The sequence below is a fragment of the Pseudopipra pipra genome, chromosome 26 (genome assembly GCF_036250125.1).
Source record: "Pseudopipra pipra isolate bDixPip1 chromosome 26, bDixPip1.hap1, whole genome shotgun sequence".
In the NCBI taxonomy this organism is placed as follows: Eukaryota; Metazoa; Chordata; class Aves; order Passeriformes; family Pipridae; genus Pseudopipra; species Pseudopipra pipra.
In genome coordinates, this window is record NC_087574.1 from 5,693,916 (window position 1) to 5,714,620 (window position 20,705).

Here is a 20,705-nt window from a genome sequence, read left to right on the forward strand (position 1 = left end):
AAACCCCTCCCATAGCTACAGACACCCCCCAGAGACCTCTCTTGTACCCATTGACACCCCAAAAACCCCCCTTGTACCCATTGACCCCCCATAAACCCCCCTTGTACCCACAGATCCCCCATAAACCCACAGACCCAAACTCACAAAGCTCCTGAAGGAGCTGAGTATTAAGTGGCACAATTTATAGGATCCCAGAATGGGTTGGGTTGGGTTGGGAGGGACCTTAAATCCCATCCAGTGCCACCCCTGCCACGGGCAGGGACACCTTCCACCGTCCCAGGGTGCTCCAACCCGGCCTTGGCCACTTCCAGGGCTGGGGCAGCCACAGCTTCCCTGGGAAATCCATCCCTGCCTCTCACCTCCCTCACAGGGAAGAGTTTCCCCCTGATATCCCACCCAAATCCACCCTCTTCCAGCTGATCTCCTGCCCCTCAGGGCTCTGGGGTCCCCCTGCCACGAGCAAGCAAAGGGAGCTCCCACTTCCCGGGACAAAACCGTCTCTGCCGAGTCTCCCCGCGCTCCGAGCGGAGCTGGGAGCGTCCCCTAAGAAATCCTAAGGAATTACCACAGCCCTCAGGACTTCCCCGGTGCTTCCCAGCCCTGAGCAAACATTGGCTCCCTAATCACTCCTGGGGGACGAGCCCGTGGAGCGGGGCCACGGCTCATTGAGTAAAACCATCCCCAGCCCTCTCCAGCCCTTCCCGCTCCCCCCGGGGACGGCTCCCAACGTTCTCCCCTTCCCACAGCCAAGCCCAGAGCAGCCAAAATTAAAACAGCCTGTCCCAAATTCACACTGCTGGGCTCTCCCTGCCCTCCAAACCCACCCAGAGACTCCTTCCCTCGAGCCTGGATTTAATGAAGCTGGAAAACCAGGAAGGTGGGAGAGGCGGCGTTCAACGGCACGGCGGGTTTGCAGGGAAGGGCACGACCTCTTGGTGGTGGGAAAAGGCCTCAGGAATGATGAGGATGTTCCCACAACAGTCCCACAACGGGCCAATTTATCCCTCTGGCTGTGGGCAGAGGGATCACCCCGTAACCCTTTCCATCACTGGGTTGGGTTTCCATCACCCCGAGGGCTCCGTCGGGATCCAGGAGCTCTCCCAGCCCACAGCAGGAGCAGGGTGGGTGCTCCAGGAGCTCTCCCAGCCCACAGCAGGAGCAGGGTGGGTGCTCCAGGGGGGCTGAATGGAGAAAGAGAGGGTGGCAGCAAAAAGCCCCACAAAAAACAAACAAACAACAACCAGAAAAAATGAATTTTCACGCTCAGAGAAATCAGGGACATTTGGATGACGACGAGAGCCAGCTTGGGGAGTTTTTAAGTGTTCCCACTCCTCCTGCAAGGATGTTCTACTTGGGGAATCGAGGCTGCTCGGTGCCCTTTAGCTCAGCCCCTCTGAAGAGGGAGGTTGAGCACCCAAGAAACGCCCCAAAGTCGCTCATTAACTCTGGGAAATGTTGGACACCAGGGAAGATTCCGCATTTTTTCCATCACTGACAACCCAAAACAGACCAACCAAGCCCAGCTTGTACAGAGGTGATCAAGAAACACAGGTAAACTTCCATAACATTAAAATCAGGGTCATCACAACATTTCATGGTCATTGACAAAGAGATGTACCAGTCAGCAAACAAAACCAAAACCATGTGAGATGGGTGGAAGACAAGGAAGTCCTGAGGGATCACTCCCAGCTTTCCACCTTCTCCACTCAAAGAACTTCAAGAACCATCAGTGAAACTCCAAGAACCATCAGTGACTTACCCTCCTCCTGCAGGTCTGATGGGAGGGATGTCATGGAAGGGGCCAAACTGCAGCTCTGATTTTCGTCAGAACTGTCCTGTCCAAAGCCAGGCTCATGTTGATCCTCCCCTAGAAAGAGAAGAGAGCCTGATTTTAGTGGGCACATCCTCAGACCCAAATATTCCTGCCTTTCCTCCCAGCTCCCACCGAAGTTCTCTACAAAGCCCCAAAATGCTTTTGTGGGTTTTTAAGGGATTTAGGGCCAGACCCCTCACTCAGGGCCAAGGCAGCGCATTCCTGCTGCCAGAACACTCCTGCTGGATATGGGCAGCCTCCATTCCTGGAAGGCACACAAGGAAGGAGCTGAAAACACCACTTTTGGGGGCCAAACTATCAGAAGTACATCAAAACTCCTTGTTCTCACTCTCAGCAAATAACCTCCCCATAAATCATCCCCGTGCAGAACAGAGCACTGTGCCACCTGCTCCACCAGAATGAATAATCTCCCTGTGTTTTAGGAAAAAAGCTCTGAGATCCTTCATTGGAGAGTGACAGGGATAAAGAGGCTGACTCCGTGCCAGGCAGGCACACACGAGTTCACAGAGCCCCACATCTGGGTGTGGAGGCAGGAGCTGTTCCATCCCCACCCTTGGATGGGGCAGCCAATTTTATTTTTGCTGGGGAATTTGTGACTGATATTGGGTTTTCTGCAGGAGGCACTTGGAGGCACTGCAGTGACAGATGTTAACAGCAAATTTTAATGTAAACGGAGCCCTGGCCTACCTGGAAAGGAAAACACCACTCACCCCTAAACAAAGTGAAAAGGGGGGTCTTTTCAAGCTGATATTTCCTGAGCACACAGAGCCCAGGCTGCTGATAGCAGAGGTAAAGACAGCTGCTTGCTCATTCAACACGCACCAAACAGCCAGAAAGGGGAGTTTTCAGCTGATGTTAATTGTGCTCAAACACTAAACCCAAGTTTTATCTCGGCAAACAGAGTGAGTTTTAAATCAAGCCCTGATGAAAGGGCACCAGGGGCCTGGCAGGGAGGTTCCAACCCTCTTTCATCCCTCCTCCAAGAACCAGAGTGGAGATGCTCTTAAAGCCTCAGCTGCAGAAAGACCTGACAATATTTTGGAGGTGGTTTATTTTTAACAACCTGAAGCTCCCTCAGACCCCCCCCCAGGCTCCTGCAGTCAAGAAAACTTCCAGTTCCTCATGCAAAGCAACAACCTGCCTGTGAAGAACATAATGCACGAGACTGTCCTCCCCCAGCTCAGCTCGTTCAAGCACAAATCACACCGGGCCAGACACAGGCAGAGCCTCCTTGACACCAAGAGCTCAAAGGTCTTGAAAATGCGATGGGAGATCTGACTTTGGGATTTACCAAAGGCTTTTGGGGGGTCAGTGACACAGCACTGGGGTCCCTGGCAGCCCATCCTTGAAGCCATGACAGCTTTCCCCACAGGGGAAGAGCCCGAGCAGCAATAAAACCCTTTCCCGGCTCTATTCCCACTTTGCTTCCAGCAGCCTCAGGGTGGAACCATCGGATTTCAGAGGGAAAAAAGGAAATTCAGAAAATGACTCCTCTCCTTTGGGGAGGTGCCATCGTGCAGCACCATCTGCACTGCTGACTCCTCGTGCCAAGAGGAGAAGCTGAGGGTTCCCCGGCCCCAAAAGGGCAGGCTCTGCTCCCTCCCGATGGATCCCACGGGATCCCCGGGATCACCCACCCACACGCTCATCCTGGGCCATGAAGACCAAGCCAAGCACGTTCCTGCGTGCTGCAAGAACCCAAAACTCACACGGGCACCTCCAGGAGGTAAAAAATACCCAGTGAGGGGTTAAAAAGCAGAGACAAAGCCCCACTCTGCTGAGCAGGCTCCGAGCACATCCCTGAGCGCTCCGACCTTGGCCGAGTCCTCTCAGTGCTCAGCTCAGCTGGGTGTGACAGGGGGATGTTTCTGCCCTGTTTCAGCCCTATAAAAAGGCTCTAATAAAAAGCCAAAGGGAAACAGGGGGTTCATTCCCAGGAGGAGCCTCCCCGTGCTGTGCACCCGGGATGCGCCGGCGCCACCGGACACCTTCCCCAAGCCCCTTCAGCCCCTGGAAAAGGATATTTTCTCCCAGCCCGAGCAGGCTGTGTTAAAATCCGCTCTTCCAGAGCGGCACGGAGGTAACAGGTGGTCCCTCCTAACGAGATCCAGGTGCAGGATTATGGGGATAACGAGCAAAGTGTTCCGGGCCCGGCTCGGGGAGCGCCCGGCTCGGGGAGCGCCCGAGCGTGGCTGCACTAAACCACTTGGAACGGGAACAAGGGCCCCCAGCAGCAAAGTGCCTTGCAGGAATCAGTCACAGGAGGACTTACTGCTCTCCTGAACAGCAGGAGAAGCTGCTCCACACACCAAGAGAAGCTGCTCCACACATCAACCACGGAGCCCCAGGTCCCAGAGCAATTCCCACACATGGAATACGCTCGTCCTCATCCCCGTGCAGGAGGGGAAACCGGGGGGTTCACCCCAAAATAACTCACCCACGATCCACCCAAACATAATTCAGCTAGAAAAGAATCAAATCTATAAAGATCTCCCCATCCAGGGAGCGTTCCAAGCACGGCAAGAGCCGGGACCCTGCGAGCTGCTGCAGCACAAATCAACCCAAACAAAGGTGTTTGCTTCCCTTAGGAATGTTTTCAAACACCACCTCTCGAGTCACAAAACAGAAACCAAAGGAAAAAAAACAGAAACCAAAGGGAAAAAAAACAGAAACCAAAGGAAAAAAAACAGAAACCAAAGGAAAAACAACTCTGCCGCCTGAAACTAATCCTATGGCTTTTCCATTTGGATTTGCATCACCAGAACTTCTCTGTGCTTTAATCCACTTTCTCTCCATAAAGTTTATGGAGCAGCAACAGCCAGTTGAGTCCAAGCAGAAAAAAAAAAATAACCAACAACTTGTCAGGGGCCAAGCTATTGTTCTGATGAAGAAAAAACTCATTAGCTTTTAATGAAAACACAGGGAATAAAAACCAAATAGGCACAGAACCCCGGCAAATAATTACCCTGCACCTGACGCAGTGCTGCTCCATCTTCCTGCTCCAATCCCCTGCAAAATCCCCCGACTTGTCGCTCTTTGGAGCACAAACAAACCCAAGATTGGCTCTAAGGGAAACAGCAAGAGGTTTCTTGGGCTTAAACCTCATCCAGGGGCTCCCCTGGCACTGTTTGCTGTCCCCAGGGGGGTTGAAGACCTGGATTTCTTGTTTTGTGGTACAGGAAAGATGAGGTTATCCCATCTTTGAGCTGCCTGGCACTTCCTGCAGCAGCAGGGAAGCTTGAAGGCTTTCTGTGGAATTAACACAGATTTATACTTATCTTTCATACTTCTCAGTTCTGAGCAGTTCCAGAGGGGGCAGATGTGTCCCTGGTGTCTCCAGGAGAAGTCCAGTGCCTTTGGACAGGTCACAGAAGCCACACCAGGTCCTGCAGGACCCAGGGAGGTCACCCAGACCTGGCATCAGGCAGAGCCAAAACCTCTGGGGGAGGCACTGGGGGAGGAAAAAACACCAAGAGACCAAAAAGAACCTTCTCTGGCACTAACAGGGCTCTGAGCAGGGAGGACCCACAGGAGGAAGAGTCACCACGAGATTATTTACAAGTGTCAGGACCAGGGGGAACGGCTTCCCACTGCCAGAGGGCAGGGAGAGAGGGGAAATCCAGGGAAAAATCCTTCCCTGGGAGGGTGGGGAGGCCCTGGCCCAGGTTGCCCAGAGGAGCTGTGGCTGCCCCATCCCTGGAAGTGTCCAAGGCCGGGTTGGAGCAACCTGGGAGAGTGGAAGGGGTGGAACTGGATGAGCTTTAAGGCCCCTTCCATCCCAAACCATTCCATGCTCAGGGAACAGGCTGTTGCTTCTCCTCCACAACCTCAGAGCACCAACCCTGCTCTCTGCAATCCAGGGAATAACCTGCCCCTTCCCTTCCTGTTTGAATCAGGGGCCTGCAGCACTGGGGAGTAAAATTCAAAGCCCTGCCACTGCTCTGGCTGAGCTGCAGGACCTGGAGCTGCAGCTTTGGGGACAAACACCAGAAAACCCCCAGTTTGGGTTCTGGCTTTGCTGGAATTCAGTTGTGCAAAGCCAGAATGTTCCTCCACACCCATCTCTCCCCTCTGCAGAAGCAGGAGAGGGACAGTCACTCTTTTTTCAAGACTAGAACCTTTCATTGACACCTAAAAAATCAATTTTTCCCCGAGACTAAAACATTTTTTCCGTGCACAAACCAGTAAGGAAGTTTTCCTGCCTTTGAGCTGCAGTTGGGTCTCACAGAGGGGGGTGAAAAGATTAAAAAAAAAAAGCTGAATTAATGCATCCAGGCACACACAGGAAGAGAAACAATTTAAACAGGTGAAAGGGCTTTGTCAGAGAGAAAAAAAGAAAAAAAATTCATCTTCAGCAGCTTGTTAAGGGAACTGCAATTAAGCTTAGTTTGCATTCAGTGAAGGTCTTTCTCCAGGTACCCAGAGTTTCATTAAGCATCTTTTTAGAGCGTCAGAAAAATCAATACCAGGCGGGTCCCATTTACACTTTTATGATGAGCTCCTTGGTGCCAGAGCAGGAGGAAAATCCCCAACTCCAGTTAATATTCCAGGAAAACAAAAAGTTCCTGCTCTCCAAGTAACGACTCCTCGGCATCAACCGCTCCAAATAAAGGGCTCTGATCCAAATCCCATCTGCCTTCGTGCCTGACAGTGTTAATATCTCTTAGATTTCTTTTTTTTTTTTCAGGGGCTAATTTAGCAGCAACGCATTTCCCCAAAGCAGAGCTGTAAAAGTATTATCAATACTCGGGGTTTAATGTCCCTTTTCCTACAATCACTGGCGGAAATTATGGAGGAATCACATGGAAAACGCATCAACAGAGACGCGCCCACACAGTCAGCACCACTCACATCTAAATATATTATAGTTTAGCTCTTGTAGTGTAGTTAAAGCTCTGTCAACGCTGCTGTTATAAATTATATACCTTTTTAAATGCATTTATGGGCTGGGAAATGTATGATGTTTCTCCTTTTTTTTTTTTTTTCTTCCCCCAATGGCTTAAAGGGCTCCGTCGGCTCCCGTTTGGATCCTCGTGGTTATATGGGAATATATAGGGGAATATGGGAAAGAACTGAGGGGTTTGGTGCAGGCAGGTTTTCTGCACCTCCTTCACGCCGATTATTGACTCCCTCAGAAGTGCCAGGGCCTGGATAACACTATATTTGCCTCAAATATCCGTGTTTTCTTATTGCACATCACCGTGAGACACATCCACAAGTTGACATCCATCCCCCCTCCCCGGGCTGGACCCACAGAGTTACAAACAGCAGACCCCGAAAATTCTTTACAGGCAGATCTCAAAGGGTTCATCCTGCCTAAGAAATATATATATTATTATTTTGGACGTGGAAACCACGCACAGGAGGAGAACAACTCGTTCCCTGGCTGGGGAGGCAGCCGAGAGCAGGACCCGGCTCTGCCCGAGCCGTGTTTTAGCAGCGGGACGGGTCTCCCTCCCGGCTCCGGGGTCAAAAGCAAAGGCAGGGACCTCCCCGCACACAGGAGGAGCCGATTCATCATTGTTTTAGAAACGTCGACCCAAAACAGAGTCTTGGCCGCCTGACAAGTGAATCCGCTCCAAGCCTCATTTTCCCCGCTCAGCCTCCAGTTTTTTTGCTAATTACGCGCAGTAAAGCAAATTAATGGTCCACTAAAAACGCCACTTATGCTCAGAACCGAGCGGAGAGCGGGAGGTTCTTTGGCAGGAGGTGGGTTTCGCCGCAGTGCCGGGGAAGGAAGGAAGGACGGACGGGGCTTGCAATGATCCCCAGCGCCCAGCAGGTCGGGCTGCAGCGCAGCACAGCCGGGGATGCTCTGCCAGCACAGCCCAAAACCCCCCTTCCCCTTCCCCGGGCACGGAGAGGCCACAAACTTCCTGGGATTAACAACGTCCATCAGGCACCGAGCCGGGTAAGACCAACAGCGAGAGGCAAACTCGAGAGAGAGGAAAACTGCGACTTCTGGGGCGCAAAACCTCCCGTGGAGGGGGGAAATAATAAAAATAAACTCCTACAACGCAGAATATGCTGAGCTGGGAGGGACCCCCACTGAGTCCAACTCTCAGCACCCCCAAGAGTCCCAGCACGTGCCTGAGAGCACATTTTATTCCACTAGGATATGAAAAAAGAGCTGAAGTTTTGTGACACTCAGCCCAGAGAGAATGAGCCCAAAGGGCAAGGGAGAAGCTCAGAGCAAGGCTGGGGTTAAATTATTTCCTCTCCCTGTCACGTGGCAGAGCAACCTCATGGCTCCCCAAAACAGCAAATAACCTGGAAGTTATTAATTCACAGGCCTTTAATCTGATATGCAGATAATTCAGATGTCTTCCTATCGCTGGTTACGGGGTCGTTTTTTAGAAAGGAAAAAAAAAAAAAAACCCGAGCAACAGCAGAAAGCCCAAGCCCTGCTAACACCCCACAAATGGCATTCAAGGAGTTTCCAACTTCCAAGCCTGGCCTGAAAAAAAAAAAAAAGCCCTTTGGCAGGGCTGCTGTGTCAGACAGCAAAGCTGCATCCAAATAACTCAGAGGTCAGGGGGCCTCAACAGCCCCCAAATCCAGGCAGAGGAGCTGCTGAGCTCACCCACAATCTCCCCTTTGCTCTGGATTCTCCAACCCCCTCGTGCCATCCCCCAGCTGAGCTTCCCCCTCTCCAGTTTTCTCTCCCTCTCCTCTCCCTCCCCAATCCTTGGCTCCTCTCCCTCCCCAGTCCTTGGCTCCTCTCCCTCCCCAGTCCTTGGCACCCTTTCAGCCAAGGCCCTGCAGATTCTGCCTCTCGAGTGGGCAGCAGCTCCAGGGAACAGCTGCCTGGCAGGGGGAGCACAGCCCATTCCAGCCTGAAACCCGGCCCGGCACAGCATTCCCACGGGATGTAAACAAGTAAACAAGATTTATCCTTCCTTTTATCACCCGGGAACACATCAGTGAGACACAAAAGTGGGAGCAAAACCAGCCCAAAACTACCAACAGTTCGTGTTTCTGGCTGTTAAATAAATTATTCCCCTTGACAGGGAAGGGGATTGGGGAGGCTGAGGCAGAGGAACGTCCCAAATCCACGCCTGGGGTCGCCTTTGGGGGTGGAAAAGCAGCAAAGCTGTGCAATAATTAACAACCAGCCCTGCAAAGGCAGCCTGGGAGCTAAAAAAAGATGATGTCGACATGGCCAGCCCCAGGGAGGAGAGGCCAGGCCAAGCAGTGCTGAGTTATGTCCTGGCAGTGTCGGGAGGTTCAGAGGGTTTTTCTTGGCTCAAACCCTTCCGAGGGGACCGGGAATAAACAGCAGGAAGGGCCCGAGGGAGCCGGGGCTGAGCGAGCACATTCCAGGGACAAGACACAAGGAGGCTGTCTTGTCCCTGTCTGCAGCGATTCCCACCCCGAGAGGAAAAACCCGGGAATGCCGAGCAGGGAGCAGGTTAAAGGAAAAACCCGGGAATGCCGAGCAGGGAGCAGGTTAAAGGAAAAACTCGGGAATGCCGAGCAGGGAGCAGGTTAAAGGAAAAACCCGGGAATGCCGAGCCAGGAGGAGGTTAAAGGAAAAACCCGGGAATGCCGAGCAGGGAGCAGGTTAAAGGAAAAACCCGGGAATGCCGAGCAGGGAGCAGGTTAAAGGAAAAACCCGGGAATGCCGAGCAGGGAGGAGGTTAAAGGAAAAACCCGGGAATGCCGAGCAGGGAGGAGGGGGCAGGCAGAGGGAAGAGCCATGGATGAGGCAGGGGATGGTTTTCCAGGTGTGCCTCGGGGTGGGGCCCGAGGAAAGGGCAGGAGGATCCCTGGGCAGGTGACCCGGGAGAGGTTCCTGCCCTATGGAGCAGAATCCTTGTGGGGAGAGGGAGGGGAGACCCAAAACTCCGGAGTTAAAGAGCCAGGAGCGGGGGCTGAGGGCACAGAGTTCCCAGTGAGGCTCAAAGGTTCCATCCCATCGCCCCTTTACAGCCTCCCGAACATCTCAGTGGCCAAACCAGAGGATTTACATCATTGTGCCCTATTTTTGCAGCCTGTCACCGCTGGGAGCAGCTCTGCTCCTGGATACCACCCCCTTCCTCCTGGATACCACTCCCTTCCCCCTGGATACCACCACCCTCCTCCTGGATACCACCACCCTCCTCCTGGATACCACCCCCTTCCCCCTGGATACCACCCCCTTCCCCCTGGATACCACCCCCTTCCCCCTGGATACCACCCCCTTCCTCCTGGATACCACCCCCTTCCCCCTGGATACCACCACCCTCCTCCTGGGTACCACCCCCTTCCTCCTGGATACCACCCCCTTCCTCCTGGATACCACCACCTTCCTCCTGGATACCACCACCCTCCTCCTGGATACCACCCCCTTCCTCCTGGATACCACCCCCTTCCCCCTGGATACCACCACCTTCCTCCTGGATACCACCACCCTCCTCCTGGATACCACCACCCTCCTCCTGGATACCACCCTCTTCCTCCTGGATACCACTCCCTTCCTCCTGGGTACCACCCCCTTCCCCCTGGATACCACCCCCTTCCCCCTGGATACCACCACCCTCCTCCTGGATACCACCCCCTTCCCCCTGGATACCACCCCCTTCCCCCTGGATACCACCCCCTTCCTCCTGGATACCACCCCCTTCCTCCTCCATCCCCAGAGGGACAATTCCTTGGAGGCTCTGCCTGAGCACAGAGCAACGTTTGGGCTGCACAATCATCCCAGAATATTAGAATATTATAATAACCACCAAGATTTCTTCATAAAAAGAGAGCTGCAGCACAGCCCTGTTACACAAACCAGCCCAGAAAACACAGGGGGGGTTCATTTGAGCCTCCCCAGCCCTGCCCACCAGGCCACTCAGCCAATCTAATAATAATTAGCCTGTTTTATGAACTGCCCAGAGTGAGAGCAGCAGAACCTGTGAACGTTTAACTCGCCAGCGCTGCTGCACATTTAACATCTTTCACTGACATTTTTCTCCCTCCCTCCTTTCCCCCGAAGGGTTTGGGGTGGTCTGACCCTCCCTGGGGAAGGACAGTGCTAAATGGGACCGGAGAGGGCAAACCCTGCCCCGAGGAGTTACAATTGGGATGGGTTTCACAGGGCTGGGGGGGACTCCAACACTTTGATTAATGAGCTCTGGGAGCTCCCAGGAGCACCCAAGTAACCCAACCCAGGGAACTTCCCTCTGCCTTGCAGGGAGTTCTAAATCAACAGGCTGGTTGGGAAAAAAAAAAAAGAGTTCAAGAAGCCCTCCTCATCAACCTAATTCTTCTCAATAAAAGGTCAGGGAAGTTTTGACATTAAGTGCAGAATAACCCAGGCAGGCTGTGAGTTTTGTTACCTGGCTTCTCAATCCTTGTTGGAAATTCTGCAAGTCCCTCAGTTGCTGGCTCTGATTGAGAACAGGACTTTTTTTTAAAATCAGGTTACATGTTTATCCTTTTCCCTTCTCTCCTCCCCCCAAAGAACACACCCAAAAAAGCAAAAAACAACCACAAAAATTGCTTGGTATTTTCAAGAAACAGCAGGAAAGGCCTTTTGTATTTTGTTCTGATGCAGCAACAGGAATTTCAACCAAAGATAAACATCTCCCCCTTAATTCCTGTGCGCTCACAACCAGCTAAACCCACTTCTGACCACTAGAACCACACTCAAGGGTCACTGGAGCAGTTTGGGGCAAGAGATTTGGTCCCAGTCCCACCCTGGGACAGGCTGGATGTCAGGACTCCAGTTTTTAAAGACCTGGGAATTGAGGCAAGAAAGATTTCAAAGCCTCATGAAACGGGTCAGGGAGTTGGTTTCTGGTTTGAACACTTGAAATGCCACAGCAACAGCTTTCAAAGTACACGTTTCTCTTGCTTTTTCTATGTGTATAAATATATATATATATATATAAATATAAATAAAATAGATATTTCAATAAAGATGCAAAACCCCCACAATCCAGCCCTCCCCAGAGCACAACCACTCGCCTCCTCCCCAGGACATTTTGCCAAGCAGAACGTTCTGTTCCCTCCTGGAATCGTCACTTCCCTCCCCAAATTTCTGTGCAACATCTCAGGTGGAGGAATAATTTATAAGTCAATTAGAAAAAAAAAGCAAAGCTGTGCAGCTGCTCCCAGTTTGCAAAACTCGGGAACTGGAGGGGATTTTCACTGCAGAAAAAATCAGGTTTGCCCAGAATTTAACACACACACACACAGAGAGGCAAAGAACAGCCCGGCCAGAGCTGCAGGAAGCAAAACCTGGGTGCTGATAAAGGGACTGTCACCAGTGTTGATGTTAAACTTCGCTTTTTTCCAGTTGGAGAACACGAGCCTTTGGGTGTATTTGGGTTTTCCTTCATTAACTCTGCCCTGGGTGCACGTTGAGGGGGGTTTTTTGGGAAGCATCCCAACAAAAGTTGTTTTTTTGGTTTTTTGTCTTTTTTTTTTGTCCCTCCCTGTGCTGCCCTGCCATCTCCAGGGCTCGGGGGTTTGCAGAGAGGGGGAATTCCACGCATGGTGACAGGGAGTGGATGCTCCAAGAGCACAGAACATACAAACATTGCCAAGGCAATGCTCTCCCCCCCCTCATGTTCCCAAACACATCATAAATCCCGGCCGGGTTTCCGTGTGGGATCCCCCCCTGGCCTGGAGGCAAAGAGGGCTTTGGGTAAATAAAACTTACTGGGATCACCGGGCACCCCATTAATTCAGGAACACTCTGCCCCGGCTTCAAAGGGGCTCCTCTGCAGCCAGGAGGGTGTTTGTGCTGCTCTCACCATTTGCTGCTTGTACTTGTCATAACTACACGGCCCCAAAACGTGGAGCAGGGAGGGGTTGGGGAAGTGCCCGGTTCCGCCTCCCAGCACAGCCCTGGGAGCTTCAGCTCCACGGATTTGGGGCTTTAGGGAGGAAAAACAGCCCCATAAATCTCCCCTTGGGGCCTTTGTGTGATGCCAGGTCGGAGAGGGAGCTCCACACCCTCCCCAGGTACTGACACACCTCCAGCTCCAACCCCAGCACAGCCCTGGGAGCTTCAGCTCCATGGATTTGGGGCTTTAGGGAGGAAAAACGACCCCATAAATCTCCCCTTGGGGCCGTTGTGTGATGCCAGGTCGGAGAGGGAGCTCCACACCCTCCCCAGGTACTGACACACCTCCAGCTCCAACCCCAGCACAGCCCTGGGAGCTTCAGCTCCACGGATTTGGGGCTTTAGGGAGGAAAAACGACCCCATAAATCTCCCCTTGGGGCCTTTGTGTGATGCCAGGGAGCTCCACACCCTCCCCAGGTACCGACACACCTCCAGCTCCAACCCCAGCACAGCCCCAAGGACTCCCCATCCAGGGCTGGGAGAGGGAAAACCACCCAGACCTCACCTAAGGAGTGGATCCTGTGGGATAAATGGCCTGCTAAGACTTCCCACACCATTCTGTGCTTAATCCTTTTAGAGAACATGAAGGCCCCCATTTTATCCCCATCTCCCTGCTCTGTGTTGGGATTTATTGCTCCTGACTCCAGGGGACTTTTCCTGGGAGAAGCAGCAGATCTGGACCCAACCCCTCTGGACACACCTGTAAATTCTCTGCTGCCTCACACACATCACCCTCAGTTTTCCTAAATCTCATTTTAAAATATCCTGTGTTAAAAACGCCCTAAATTACATTTAAAAATGGGAACAACTCCCTCTCTCTCTCTCTCTTTCTCATGTTTTCACTACTTATGAATATTTTAAGGGGCTCCACTATTCAAACACACACAGAGCACTTCAGAGAAAAAACCATTTGGGATGAATTTTTGATGGAAAAACAAAAGGGCTGCTGTAAGCTCAGTGAAAATAAATCTGGTTTTAGTCATCTCTTTGGGGCTGTTTTCCTCAAAATAAAAGCAAAAAGCCATTGCCTCCCACTGCACCCACTGGGAATCATTTCAGTGAGAACAAGTACATGGAAATTAGGAGTTCTCTGGGCTGAGGGGACCCCAAACCCAGGGGGAAGGGCCAGGTACCCCCCAGGAGGGTCTGGAGGGATGATTCCAGAGTCCCATTTCTGCATCTCTGACCATCTGTGTCTTCAAGCAGAACGTTACAGAGTGATTTGTGCTCCTGAGGATCCCAAAATCATGGAATCATGGCAGGGGTTGGGCTGGAAGGGACCTTAAAGATCATCTCATTCCACCCCCTGCCAGGGGCAGGGACACCTCCCACTGTCCCAGGTTGTTCCAAACCTCATCCAAACTGGCCTTAGACACTTCAAAAGTCCTGTCTAGACATCAATCAACATCAAATCAACCCAAAATACCGCCCAGACACCAATGATCCCATTGAACTCCCACCACACTGGATTTTTACACATCTTTGGGGGTTTGGGACTGAAGGTACCGACAACCACCAGTGACAATTTAACTCAGACTCCCATCCCAGCAACTCCAAACCCCCAGCCCTGCCCTCGCAGCTCTTATTCAGCCCCGCAAACACCTTTTCCCTGTTTAATCGTTCCATTTGCGTCGCTCCCTGTCCTTCCATCCCCTTCCCCAAGTCCCACCTCCCTGTCCCAGCCTCCCCTCCCGCGTTACACCGATCCCTTGCAGTACCCCAGAACGGCCTCTCGCCGCTCCCTCGCACCATTCCTGGCTTCCCTGCCTTCCAAATCCAGGCTGTGGCAGAGCGTTTCCCCTGGAATGAAACCCGGGAAGAGCACCCAGAGCTCCAACCCACCCGGGTCCTCTCCGGATTTCCTCCCCCAGCTCTCCTCCCGCACAGGGGAGGTTGTTGCAAGACGTGCATCAAACACATGAAGTGTATAAAACACTTCCCAGGGGCAGCCAGCCCTCCTCCAAAGGGGAAAATCAGGGCTCTGTGCAAAGGAATAAGGGAAAAATAAGAGTTGCACAGTGCAGCCAACACCTGGGATTTGGGGCACAGCAGCTCCTGCTCCAGATCCTAAATCCTTTTGGGTTCCTTTCTGAAACCACACTCAGGGACCCAAATCACCCTCCAGACCCCCACTCCCGTTTCAGGCAGGTTTTTTGCTCCATGGGGAATTTTGAGATCAATCCTGTTCATTTTCAGCAGGTCGGGGCGTTTGGAGTCACCCAGGTTTGGGTTCTCAGGGGGGGTTCACAGCAAGGTTTTGACTCCAAGGAGCTCAGCTGCCTTTACCAGATATGCCACAAGTTGTGCTTAAACCCTTGAGAAAAACCCTTCACTGGATATTAAAAAAAAACAAACACCAAAACTTCTTAGAAAACAAACAAACAAACAGAAATACACACACAAAACAAACAAACAAACAAAAAACACCTCTTCCTTTGCCACATCAAATTGTTCTTTCAATGCCCTGGCAGTGCAGCCAATTCCTACCTGCTTTTCACAGTCCTCTTATCAAGATGTTCAGGCACAGGAGATTTATTTTTAGGCATGAAGTCACCCCTGACTTTATTTTTCTCTGGCTCTTTTCCACCCAGAAGGCCCCAGGTTCTCCCCACCACCTCTCCTTCCCCCAGCAAGGCCCCCAAACTGGGGTTCAGCCCCTCCAGGTGATGCCCAAGTCCATGTTCACACCCTCAAACCCTCCTGTTTCCTTAGCACACCTTTCCCAGACAACATGAACTCCCGAGGTGACACATCCAGAGACACCTGGAGACCCAAAACACCTGCCCAGGAATTCCCAGCAGGAATTGAAGCCAGTTAAAACCCACCCCTTCCCAAATCTCTCCCTCACATCACTCAAGCTCCCAACTCCAGAAAAGAATAAAGAAGATTCCAAAGGAACAAAAGCCTCCCCTCCCTCCACCCTTCGAATCACAGGGACCCTCCCCGTTTAAAAATCCTAATTTTGAGCCTTTTATGTGCTCAAACCCTCTCTCCCTGGGCGGGTTTTTTTTTTAATTCTGCACACAGCTGTCTGTTGTACTTCCTCCAAGGGTGCCAGATGCTGGGTTCATCAGCCCAACGCAGGCAAACAATGCTCTGAAAGCAATTAGAGGCAGCGAGGCTGCGCCGAGGCTCATATTAAAATGTGATAACACTGTTCTGGGGGGAATTGCAGAAGCTGCTGCAGTTCTGACATTTCTGTGCTGCCAGACACGGGCAGGATGGGCTGGAAGTGGGCCCTGATCGAGGAGGGAACACGCTGGAATTTATTCCTGGAGCAAAGGAAGGATCAGCTGAGCTGGAACACTGGGAAGGGGTTTTGTTGTTTGAACAGGGATCTGAAATCCCCTGAAAATTTAAGGGGAAAGGGCAGTCCCAGTGATCCCTGTGCCTTGGCTGCAGCCAGGGTGGACCCAACGCTCCAAAAATCAGGAATTAGAGCCGAGCTCCACCCGTGTGACACAGTCCAAGGAGCCCCAGGTCGGCTCCAGGCAAACCCAGATCCATCAATTGGCCCCGAGACCCAGGAGAAGCCCCTGACAGGGCTGGTGACCCACAGGCACCCTGGAAAGTTTAAATCATCGCCCCCATTATTGAGGAAATGAAGATCAAAGTGGCCATCAGAGCCTCCCCCAGCTTGTTAACAGACATAACAAGGGATGGTCACGGGCCTGGAAAATTTACAGCCCGGCCATGTGTCCACACCTGGAGCCTGATTGAGTTTCAAGTTCAGGTTAAACACGAGCAGTGAGCCTGGAGGTCACCCACCAGCCTCTGCTCCCAAGCCAACGGTCCATGGGAATGCTCTGCCCTTCCCAAACTTTAAAGCTTTTCTGGAGACAGGAGTTCTGCAGAAAAAACCTTGTCCAGGACAATAAATTCCTGCCAGAACCACACACGTGGTGTTCTTTGCTCTCCAGGGTGAGGAGAAATGAGCTTCTGCTGCTCAGCACAGCCAGCCCAGCTCCTCCTGCAGCCCCAGAACCGCCACACTGCAGCTTTAAATTCACTTAAATTTCAATTTAAAACCACACACATCCAACCCCTCCCACCCCTCAGGCTCATCCCCCTCCTTCCCCCATCGGACTCACCTCGGGGTGCAAAAGTCAAGTGGTACCTGAAAGAGCAAAGAGAAAAAAGGGTGGTTAAGACACGTTATTCTCTCAGAGATCTGTCCCAGCCTCATGAATAAGTGGCAGAGGGGAGAATCCTGCCAGGAACCCACGGAGTGGGCGACACAAATTCCGGGCAGGAAGCTCCAGGAGGAGTTGGGATGTCCCCTGTCCCTGTCCAGGGTCAGCTTGGAGCACCCTGGGCTGGTGGAAGGTGTCCCTGCCCGTGGCAGGGGGTGGCACTGGATGAGCTCTGAGGTCCCTCCCAACCCATTCCATGATTTTTATGAACTCCCCATCCACTGGAAGGGGTCTCCTTCTCCAAACACGAAGGTTTCTGTGACCTTTTGCTGAATTAAGGACTTCCAAAGGTCCCTTCCAACCCAAACTATTCCCTGTCCTCGGCTCACACCTCCCCTGCAGCAGCAGCACCACAGAGGGGGCAACACACGCCAAAAAAACCTCATTTCTTCCCCTCCCTCACACTTGGGGCTCATCTTGGGTTGAAATCAGAGTCACTTTAATAAAGGAACCAGGACTGGGGAGTTTTGGAAGCGGATCAAGGGCCGGGGATAAACCACAAAGTGACCCATTCACAGGCAAGACGTGTAACAAAGGCCTGGTCTATAGGCACTGGTGGCAAGAATCCAGTGTGCAAAAACCCAATCAATTTGTTTTCCTCATTAAAAAGCTTTCATGAAGAAAATGATTTAACACAAACATCCGAGCTCCTGACGCAGATTAATTAGGAAACAACGGCGGAATCCTGATTAAGGGGCACAATATTTATTTGACTTGTTTGCTTTGGACCAAAAGAGAGAAATTAAAGGAGGTGCAGAGGCAGAAGAGACTTTGCTGGGGGATAAATGACAGCTGTGGGAGGGAGGGGAGAGCCACACCACTGTGCTTGGGGCTGCACGTTCCTCTGGGCCTTTGGGTGCTCCTGGCAGTGGTTCCCAAATTCTACAAGGAGCTCTTTCCTCTCCCATCCCACATTTTCTCCCCAAACTCAGAAAGGCAACACCACCCTCCCGAGGTCAGGGGGTCACAACAGCAGCTCCACCTTTTGCTTTCCAGTCGGTTTTACCTGTTATTCAACCTTGGCTTTGAGATTTCAATCATTTATTCAACATCTGAGCTGAGAAACCTCCACCCCGGGCTCTGCCCGAGCCCCCCACACCCCCCAGCCCTGAGAGCTGAAATACTTTTGTCTCCTGAACAGACAAGGACAGGGAAAAAAACCCCAAAAAATCGCTTCTTGCTCCGTGAACTTTTGTCTCTTGTGCTTGAGAGACTGTCCTAATCTCCCCTGCACATGTTTTAGTGATAACATTTACTGCACCGGGGCCAAAATGATTTTCTGTCACTTGTAATTCCAGTTCAATAAAAGTATAAGAGCTTTGTTTCTAACCTCTGTCATTTTTAATACAGTAAAATGGCTTAAAAAAAATGTAAAATTGAGTTCCATTTCCTACCAGACCAGCAAAGCCCATGTTAAGCTTTGCTCTGATCAAATTTAAGGCAAGGGGGGGGAAAATACCAAAAACATGCTTGGCTTTGGCCTCTTTTTTTTTTTAAGCATAAGGAAACAGTCAAAAATTCTAATCTCATCAGATCAGGATATGTCTTTAATCTCCAGCTTTGATCATTTGCACTCTTGGAAAGGCTCAAGCAGAGAATGAAAGTTTAGTTTAAAATTTAATCGGGAGTGGGAGGAAAATGGTCTTGTTCTTACAGAAGATGGAAGAGTAATGACCCAATTCCTTCCTCTGCCACTGACTGCATGGAAACCCTGAATAAATTACTGACCTTAAGAGTGCACAAGGCACTGAAAATACCGTGGGCATCACATCCAAGTCTTTGCACAGAATTTTTCTTTCCGCTCTGTGTTTCCCCCACCCCTTCCTGCAGGCAACCTCAGCCTCAGCTCATCACCAACTTCTCTCCTCACCATTTTCACAGGTGGCCAAAATATTCGTTTCTTTTTTTTTTTTCCCCTGCAAGAAACGCGACGATTTGGGCAAAACACCCGTTTTTGCTTCAGCCACCTCAGGGGTTTAATTCAAAACCAGCCGCAGCCCCGGGTCCTGAGCGTGATAAAATCAGAATAAATCGCATTTCTGTGCAGCAGGGGAGGAGGAATCGCTCAGCAGCAGCAGGTTCTCACCTCGGGCCCTTCTCCAATGTGAGCTTGAGGCCAATTAACGCTTTTGTTCCCAATTAACACAGCGCCGAGGAGCACTGTGAGTTACTCAACACCCATCTGTGGGTAACAGGCACTTACACAACATTTCCTCCTCCAGCAGGTTTGCCCCGAGAGCTGCAGCCCAGTAACATCTCCCAGCAAATAATTAACAATATCCTGTAATTGCTCCACACCCGTCCCCCCTGAGCCAGCTGAACTCAGAAACCAAAGGGTTGCTCCTTCTTTACTTTGGGATCAGCTTGACATTTTCATCCTTAATAAACAGTTTTTTAGGTCTCACAAGCATCAGCAAAAGCTTCTCACTCATTTTAACGAGAGAGTTTGGGAACAGGGGATGGATTTGGTCATGGCTTGACTGTTTTCTTTTAAGCACACGATTAAAAAGGCTCCTGTGCCCCAGAAATAATCCCCCAGGAGGAAAACCTGTTCAAGGCCAGGCTTGGAGCAACCTGGGAGAGTGGAAGGTGTCCCATGGGATGGAATTGGACGATCTCTGAGGTCCCTTCCAACCCAAACCATCCCGGGATTCCATGGAATCCCAGCAAAGAGCTCCCAGCCCTACAACAGGAAGGTTCAATTCACACCCCAGACCCTAAAACAGCAGAGGGGAAACGGGGGAAAATCTCCTGTCAAAGGATGAACAACCTGGAGCAGAAGGGAAATCTCCTGTCGAAGGATGAACAACCTGGAGCAGAAGGGAAATCTCCTGTCAAAGGATGAACAACCTGGAGCAGAAGGGAAATCTCCTGTCAAGGGATGAACACCCTGGAGCAGAAGGAGCCCCTCGGGGATTTTTGGTGCTTTATGTGCAGGGAGGAACTCGCCCAAAAATGTCTCATTTCCACTCCAAAGCCAAAGGACTTGTGATGTGCTGCCAGGAGCATAACAAGAGACATCCTACGAGCATTTCCCCCTCAGTGGGGGGAAATTTTCCCAAAAACCACCCACCTCTCCCACCTCAGCCGGGTTTCAGAAGCCACGGATTTGTTCTGCTCCAAAAACACCGACTGACTGTGGAGCCCGTGGGGATCCACCCTCAGCAGGCAACCAGAGGGACTCTCCCCTGGGAATGTTCGTGCTCTTTGCTCCTGAAGAACACACAGGCTCCACTTCTAACCCAGACCCAACAAAACTGCAGCTGAGCTGTGCCAGCAGAGCTCCCAGGGGCAGCTCCCACGAGCAGGAGCAGAAGGAAACGCTGCTGAGGAGGGAGATGGAGGCACAGAGCAGGCAGGGCTGCCAGAAAACCTCCTTCCACCTCCTTCCCAACGGGAACCCTCCGCCCTCCAGCCTGGAAACACAACTGGTGATGTGCTGGAAGGAGCAGAACCTTCTGCTGCCTCCCAGGAGGGAAAGCTGGTTCCAGGACCTGGCTCAGAAACCTCATCTTTGCCCTGGTTTGGAACAGGAGCAACACCAGGGTTGGCACCTGGGAGGTTGGAAAATCGAGTTCTCCAAATCCTCCCCCTCCTTCCAGGTCTGCTGTGGGATGGATTCACCCCCAGGGACTGGCTTTTCATCCCGGGCACAGTGATGCTTCCAGGGCTGGCCCAGCAGAAAAAGTTACTTCAACGCTCCTCTCACATCCCCAGCAGGGTTTAAACCAAGGAAACACAGAAATATCCCTTCCTGCTCCAAAAGGAAGGGCTGGCAGAGCCCTGGGATGCACAGGGATGAAACTCCCCCCTGGGTCAGTATTTCCCCTGCCACACTGGGTCTGGATTTGCCCT

The 20,705-nt window shown here is 51.8% G+C and overlaps 1 protein-coding gene across 1 annotated transcript in view; it reads right to left on the reverse strand.

Moving 5' to 3' along the window:
* The window catches only part of SKAP1 (src kinase associated phosphoprotein 1), a 158,301-nt gene that overhangs the window by 124,007 nt on the left and 13,589 nt on the right, over window positions 1-20,705 (reverse strand). The window contains exons 3-4 of the mRNA XM_064636563.1: window positions 16,749-16,774; window positions 1,760-1,867 (exon numbers count right to left, since the gene is read on the reverse strand). Of these exons, the coding sequence (XP_064492633.1) occupies window positions 1,760-1,867; window positions 16,749-16,774 (134 nt within the window). The remainder of the gene's footprint in view (window positions 1-1,759; window positions 1,868-16,748; window positions 16,775-20,705) is intronic.